The sequence below is a fragment of the Triticum dicoccoides genome, chromosome 2A (assembly GCF_002162155.2).
Source record: "Triticum dicoccoides isolate Atlit2015 ecotype Zavitan chromosome 2A, WEW_v2.0, whole genome shotgun sequence".
Taxonomy (NCBI): Eukaryota; Viridiplantae; Streptophyta; class Magnoliopsida; order Poales; family Poaceae; genus Triticum; species Triticum dicoccoides.
Window position 1 is genome coordinate 222,930,798 of NC_041382.1, and position 8,147 is coordinate 222,938,944.

The window sequence follows — 8,147 nt, forward strand, 5'->3', positions numbered from 1 at the left end:
GCGGCAACGACCCACCGCTCGAGTGAAGCAGCGTGCCGAGGCGAGGGGTCGAGCAACTGCCGTGTCAAGGAGGAGAAGCATCAGCCGTAGTTTAGGTATTTTTCGTCCCTTTTATTTGTGTAAAAAACGCCTAAATTTCGTCTAAATTTGTTCGTGTTTGTTCAAATTCGTGTTTGTTCAAATTTGGCCGTATTTGTTTAAATTTGGACGAACTGTGAGGGCGTCTCTGGGGCGGCGGCTGGGAACGTGCTCGCCCCCACACCGAAAATAACATCGGCTCGCCCCTAAGCGACGCTTTTTCATGCCTTTGGGGCCAAACTGCTGGAGATGCCCTAAAGATCTGTCGGGCCAAACATGACCCGCGAGAACACCACAGCTCTTCACTGTATCGTCCCACTATAGTGTGGAGACCGTTTTGATGGACACATCAATTATCTCTCCTGATGCTTCTCGTAAGAAATCTCTCTCGTTGCAACGCACGAGCATATGTGCTATACCCACCAAAGCAAAGGAGGCCTTAGGCCCAGCAACAAACGAGATTTGAAACTTCGTATGAAGTTACGTATTTAAGAGGTTTTTCTTAAGAGCTGAAGGAATTTCACAAAAGTGCTGTGTAGGCTACTGGAATTTGAACTTCAGCAAGAATTTTACATCAAACAGTCCAGTGCATTTCCTTTCTGTAAGTTCACAGCAAACACTTCAGCTCACCTCCCTTCTACAAACTGGTTCTACGCACCACAGAACAAACACATGATCGTATATCATCGTTGCAGGTCAATGGATGCGCACGACAACGCAAGCGATGTCGTCCTTGCTACCCCGGTCCACAGCCGCATCCACGAGCTTCACCGCCGCCTTCCGGGCGTCGCGCGTGCTCCTCACCTCGTCCACCACCTCCTGGTTGGACATCACCTTCCAGAGCCCGTCGCTGGCGACGACGACGAACTCCGTATCGTCCCCGACGTGCTCGATGGCCACGTCCGGGTCGGAGCTGATGTGCTCCTTGAGTTTCCGGTCACCGAACGCCCGCGACATCGCCAGCGACGCGTCCACGCGAGGCACGTCCCCTGATCAATTCATTCATACATGCACGCATAAGCAACATCATCACCATTTTCATGGTACAAAATTTTGAGTCTCACGGTACCATACCATGCATCTCGGTAACGAAGCCTCCCCTGCTCTCGATGGCGTCGCGCTCCCGAAGCGGCTCGTGGTCCACGGAGAGCTGCCTCGCCCTGCCGCTCTCGCACACGACGGCGCGGGAGTCCCCCACGTTTGCCACCACCAGGGTCTCCCCGTTGAGGAGGATGACCGTCACCGCCGTGGACCCGCCGCGGCGTGGCCTTACTATCTCCTCGCCGTCGGCGGTCACCTTCTTCTTCTTGAGCACCTTCCTGTCGGTGCGGTGGTAGGCGCGCCGTATCGCCCCCATGGTGTCCTCCCAGAAGTCTGGCTCGCCGAGGATGTTGTCGAAGAGGTGGTTCCGGAGGTAGGTGGCGACGTCGGCGCCCGAGTGGCCGTCGAAGACGCCGAAGAGGCCCACCTCGTTGCCGTCGTCCAGGCGCCGGAACTCGGCCACGTGGCGGTCCTCCATGCCGTGCGGCATCTTGCCCTCCACCAGGTGGAAGCCGTAGGTTACCTTCCGCGCCGACGCCTTGCTCTTGCCTCCCCGTGGCGCGCACCGCCTCCTGCTCGGCGCCATGGAGGCCGTCGTCTTGGTTTCCAACCTAGAGACATACATAGGGACGAGAGCACCATCAATGAGCAAAGTGCGCACGCAAATCTTGTCGACATGGCATGTAGATGTAGGCATTTGGCGGAGCCGTTCAAGCAGGGATCAGCGCCAAGGCAAACCTTCCGTTGCACCTGTACAGAGGCCATCTTTGCTTTGCAGGGCATCGAGTAAGGAGATCGAGTTCATGGGCGGGCTCCATTTTAAACTCGTGCAGGTAAGCGGCGAGGGGGTTTCGAGTGTCCAGCCAGCCACGGCGCGCGCGACACGCAACGCGGCGGACCGGTCTCGTGGCGGCGCCAGGTCGACGCACCTGGCGAGCAGCTTGCCGTGGTCCGGCGCCGGTCTCGTGGCGGCGCCCGGTCGACGCACCTGGCGAGCAGCTTGCCGCGGTCCGCCTTGGGGGGCGGCTACCCGGTCTGTCGGCCCAGCGGCTTTCCAGAATCCCATGTGACTACCTTGGATCGCCCACCAAGTAGCGGTGCAATTGAGAGAGAGGGATTGCAGCACCCGAGCTCCACTGCTCCCTATATTTAAACATTTCGAAATTTGTGTTTTTGAAGTTTCAAAAAAATCTGAAATTTTTCCGGGGATACATATACACATTCCGAATACCCATGAAAAGTTTTGGTAGAAAGCTCGTTTTGTTTTGAGCTATAGGAAAACAAATTCTGACAGTATATAGGAGAAAATGGATCCCATGTATGCCAGAAATTTCTCTTTTTTACATTTCTCAAAATACAAAGCATTTCTTTTTCAGATTTTTACTAGGCCTTAGGAATGTGTGTATGTATTCACGTATTTGATTTAAGATTTTTTTAGCAAGAAAAGAGTGTTTTTTTCTAAATTTTCAAATACCAAGAGCAATGGGGACCGGGAGCTGCAGGCACTTTTCGTGCAATTGAGGGTAGATATCAAGTGTTACTAGTGCTACCATGATACAGTATGATTAAAAAATATATATACAAGTTTAAAAAAATTCTAAAAGAATCTGTGAGTGCTGACAAACATGTGTCTACTCTCTGTAAATTTTTAAGTTAAAATTCAAAATACGCATAAAAAAATAAATTTGAGTGTGAATGGTGTCGTTTCGGCTTTTGGCTTTTTGTGGCACTATTCATATTGAATTTGTCTTTTTATGTTCATTTAAATTTTTATTTGAACTATTTACAGATTGTAGAAACATGTCTTGTGAACGCTCACAAATTTGTTCAGATTTTTTTAGAACGTGCAAATATGATTTTTGTAAAATAATATCATGGGAGCACACAAGGTGCGGTAGCACCTAATATTCCCGTGAAATTGACTGATGAAATGCACATTTATTTGTGACTTGTGGGATTTCTTTTTTTAATCGATGTGCCAAAACACCTCATTAAATTGAAAAGCAATACAACTTCATCCTGATTTTTCAAGCCAAACACACCGTAACTCAAACAAATCCTATGGTTTTCTTACAATGACGCCGGCTGTGGCTCTAAACAGAGCTCCACAAATCGTTTCGAGGGGAAACAACTGTAATATACTATCTATTGTTCAATGATTATAGAAGCCCTTAAAATCATTTCAATGCTCTTAAGCCTTTAAAACCATTTCACTACTTTTAGAGTGCATTATTTTGTCAAACTCACTAGACTCCTCTATATCTATTGTTTTTCTCTTATTTTTCTCTTTCTATGTTTTCTACGCATGTACTCCATTTAAACTCCAATTTCAAATTCAAAGTTTTTTGGTTTGAACCACACATAATTTAACATTCAACCCACAAATAGACCAAATACACCTCAAATCATCCCAAATAGTTCATCATCATATTGAACACATCATCCAAATAGAACATCAACCAAACGTATCACCCACAGTGCTAGAGTGCAACACAATGACACAATGCCATTGTACTATCACTCCCTCATCAAAGTGTTCGTTGCCCCTACATTATCCTGAAAGGCAACATCTTTGCCCACCCGATCTCCCATGGGCTCTTGCCTTGTCATCCATCCAAGTTGGGGCCATAAGCATGATCATTGCTTCCTCCCTATGACTCTTCTACCTCAAACATGTCCTCCTCAAAAGGCCTATGCTCCTCAAAGCCAGCCTTGCAGAGGCTCCGTGCCCATGGCCGCAAGCCAGCTCCTCATATTTATCTCGTTTCTTAAACTTTTTCTCCTCATTCTTCTTGACCGCCCGCCACCTTGTTAACTTCTCATGTTGCTTCTGAACTGCCAGCTCCAACCTTGTTTGCATAGCCTGAGCCGCCAACTTTTTCCTTGCATTGATCATTTCATCAAGATTTTCACTCATGGAAACCTCTGCTGATTTCTTGGGCCTCTTCGTCGTCTTCTTTCCCTTCGTGCTCCGCTTGCTTGAGCTTGGGCGTACACAGAACGAAGGTGTGACACTTCAAACTCGATCTGCAAAGCAAATTCCACCCACATGATTTGAATTTGGGCCGGGCACCATGCTCCCGCCCCTGAGTTAGGAGCCGAGCCCATCCATGGTCTCTCATACGCACATGCTCAACAAATTGAAAACAATACAACCTCATCCTTGATTAACCCAAATATATTCCTTGATTTCCTTAGAACTTAACCCAAATGTATTCCTTGATTTTCTTAGAACTATTTCACTTGTACCTCTAATAAACAGAAACCGAAATGTTCTCAAGGTTAATAGCAACTCTAATAGACTTTCTAACAAGGCAACATCTATAATGGTTATAGAGCCCTCTAAAATCATCTCAACATTTTTATTGTGCACTATTTCCTTCAACTCACTAAATTGCTCTTCATATAAATATTTTCTCTTTGTGCATGTGAACTTCATTTCACCTCCAATTTCACATCATAGTCTCTCTGTTCCAAAATATAAGGTATATTTAAAAAAAATCAAACAATTATATGTTTGAACAAATTTATAGAAAAAGTGGCAACATCTATAATACAGATAAATAAATTATAAAAATATATTTTATGATGAATCTATGGATACTGATTTGGTATTTTTGGATATGAACATTTTTTAATAAACTTAGTCAAACATAGATCAGTTTTGACTTTTCAGAAAAAAAAATCCACATTGAAAAGAGAGAATAATAATTAAATTTTATGTTTGAACCACACATAATTCAACAATATTTCAATTCATAATTTTAAAGTAAGATTCAAACAAAACTTGCACAATAAAATAGACAAAATAAACATCAGATCCTCCCAAATAGTTCAATGTCATACTGTACATATAATCCCAAATTTTTTATTTTTAGAAAAGGAGGATGACCCCCGATCTCTGCATCTGGACCATGCATACGACCACTTTATTAATTATTCTCATAAGACCTTACAAAGTAATATTACAGTAAGACTAAAGCCGCCGTCTAAGCAACAAACTGTCGCTACACCTATCCAGTTGATGAAGGGGCGCAGATAGCCTGGGCCTAATACCAAACAGATATCGAAGCCAAACCTAACATCTAAGACCTGAAGACCCATCCAGGACGCCTGCCGGGCATGGGTCTCGCCGGTCCGGCGTGCTCTCAGAGGCGGCCGCCGCCAATGGCCACCTCTCCATCTTTAGAACTGTACTGATGCATCAACCTTGCTCGGCCTAGCTATCGTCGACGTCACCACGACGCCCAACGGCACCTCCTCCCTGCCCGCAAACAGCTGTGCACGTCACGATCACCACTGATGCACCTCGGCATCATGCTGCCAAGTACCACCAGCCGACACAACTTGAAGTCTTTGGAAAATCTGTCATGCGTAGCACCTACCGACCAGGCATGACAAAGCGTAGCACATGTCGGCCAAGCATGACTTAACATCTCCATCGAAGCTCCGTGCAAGACGAAGCCGCTCCACCTCCTGCCTCTGACTTCCAGCGCTGCTCCACAAACGATGCTCCCAATAGAGAAACGACACTGCAATGCCGCCATCGTCCGATCTGGAACACCAGATCCTAGGGTTTTCCCAGAGCAGCACGAGTGGGTCAACAGTAGTTACACGACGATGCCTCCATCAAGATAACGGCGTAGAACGCCGCCATCGCCTGCCAACGGCTCGGTTTTCACCGGTAACCATGTCTCCCCAACTCGCAGCCGGGACTAGATGATGGATCTCGAGATCCGACCACCAAGTCTCTGGCCGGCCATCTCTGACGAAGAAGATAACCACCACCATTGGCCAGCGAGACGACGCGAGTTGAAGTAGGGCGCTGCCAGCATGCATCCTGGCCAGCACCACCGGCGCTCGGCCCGTCCCAAACCACGCCTCATGGCTGAGGGCAACAGCAAGCGCTGCCACGACAAGGACGCGGACCGGAAGCCCAGATCCGGCCCACCCGCGCGCCGCCACGTGGCCACCACCAAGCGCCGTTCAGGGGCAACCCCGCCGCCGTGAGGGACGCCGCCCCACGGGCAGCAGGCGCCAGCCACCGGCGGAACACCGCCACGCGCCACCGGCCGCCGCGAGAACATCAACCAAACATATCATCCACATGTTGTGCCCACCATTGATATACACAGGGATTCTCACAAAGTAACAAATATATCATTGTATGGAAACTGCTTTATCGTGATAACAGTTAGCACTTTGTTCGTTGGAAGTTGCATCACGGTGACAAACATGACCAAGAGAACAATGGTTCGAGGGGGAAAAAGAACAATGTAGTTTGGTTCACACAACAAAGAATGAAGGGAAATAACTGCCATATAAGGAACGCCTTATGCTAAATCGCCAATCACATATGCACTTGTTCATACTATTACATTTATTATGATCAGCCTGTAAAATTATTTATCGGTTGCACTATTTTATGAGCAAACACAAACTGATGCAATGGTCACACCAAGTAGGCGGGGATGAATTGAAGTTCCTTGGATTGCTACCATGAGTCTCCCAGTAGTCACAGACTTACAATTTCATGTCTCACTATGTCGAAGAACGACATGCTGCAAAGAATTGAAATATAATCTTAAGAAAATGCACCAACTGACTGAAGTACTGTTGCTAAGTACAAAATAAGATTACAGTTTTTTCATGACAGAAATTACCTTAATCTGCGTCCGGTTGTATGTGTATGTAATATGTACGAGCTCATCCATGGTCTGGATTACCGCAGGATATGAGAACTCCATACCTTTGGTGTCCTCTAGTGTCATTACCTCGTTCCATGAATCACCGTCATCCGTGGAGACTGCAATCTTAAGTGTGCCCCTGGAGAAAGTGTTGTAAGCAACTAGTACTCTTCCATCCTTCATCTTAACTCCATCGATCCCTTGAGGTGTAAAGTCCAGTGGAGAAAACAGAGAATTATCAAACACTATACATAAACTATTTATTGATGTGCTCCCACCAGACGTGATCTCTGGAGACTAGTAAAACATTTCCCAGCGCAAGAAAAGGGTAGTGAAGCAAGGAGAAGGCTAATTTAGCCAAACGGTTAAGAACAAACCAGAGTTTGGATTAGGAAGCTCAGTCTTGTGCGCGTAGCTCCATGTCGCACCTCCATCTGCAGAATCCGCCAGGCAGACACGGCCAATTGTCTCAAAAGATCGCAAAAGCATCCGAATTGTCCCATTGGCAGTTTGGTATGGAACTGGCTGAATCACCCCAAGTGTTTCACCTTCTATGTATACTAGTAGAATGCCCGTGCGTTGCTACGGGCTTTTGAAATATTTTACAGATGTTATATGAACATAATGCATGTTAAATTTTACATATAGAAAAAAGATAGCACAACCATAACCAGGTAATAATTGAAGTTCACCTCACTTGCAATGTAAAATGACTAAAAAAGGCAATTTGACGATGTATACATATAGAGCGATTATCCAACTAACAATTTGTTACAAATTAAGAATTGCTTGATACGCTTAAAATATTCTCACATAATATCAGGATTGTTGTCTTTAACATCATTCACACGATATTTGATCAAATATAATACAAACTTCTTTCTCAACTCATTCCCATCCTGCGCAAAAACACTATGTAGTTAGCATGAATACTTCGTGAACGTCACCAGAATACATCTCTATCTCTCACATATATGCAAATAATCATATTTAACATGTACCTTTTGTATTATTATGTATAACATACATATAAAGAAGGATTATTTTCTCGTGATGTTTCAGTACGACCCATCATTGTTACGTCATTGCCTATGTCAGTTGCTATTTTTAAAACACTATCCAAGTCCATCACTTTTTAATCTCCGTTGAAGAAAACTTAAACATATAAACATATAAAAATATAAGAAATATTTTATACTACATTATATAAACATTTATAATAAATTAAAATAAAAGTGAGACTAACACAACTTTTTATATTTGCAAAAATGTTTTTTAGACAAATTTGCAAAAAAAACTAACTTTTATTTGACGAGGAAATAAAACTAACTGAGTACCCCT

General features: G+C 45.1%; 1 protein-coding gene and 1 pseudogene across 2 annotated transcripts in view; both read right to left on the reverse strand.

The window, feature by feature from the left end:
- Positions 1-595: 595 nt before the first annotated feature.
- On the reverse strand, positions 596-1,884 carry LOC119357808 (annotated as a pseudogene).
- Positions 1,885-6,420: 4,536 nt separating this feature from the next.
- The window catches only part of LOC119354316, an 18,002-nt gene continuing 16,275 nt past the window's right edge, over positions 6,421-8,147 (reverse strand). For both annotated transcript variants that reach the window (XM_037621049.1, XM_037621042.1), the window contains 3 exons: positions 7,184-7,366; positions 6,783-7,006; positions 6,421-6,680 (listed from right to left, as the gene is read on the reverse strand). In XM_037621049.1, coding sequence (XP_037476946.1) covers positions 6,651-6,680; positions 6,783-7,006; positions 7,184-7,366 — 437 coding nt within the window. In that variant the 3' untranslated portion in view covers positions 6,421-6,650. The remainder of the gene's footprint in view (positions 6,681-6,782; positions 7,007-7,183; positions 7,367-8,147) is intronic.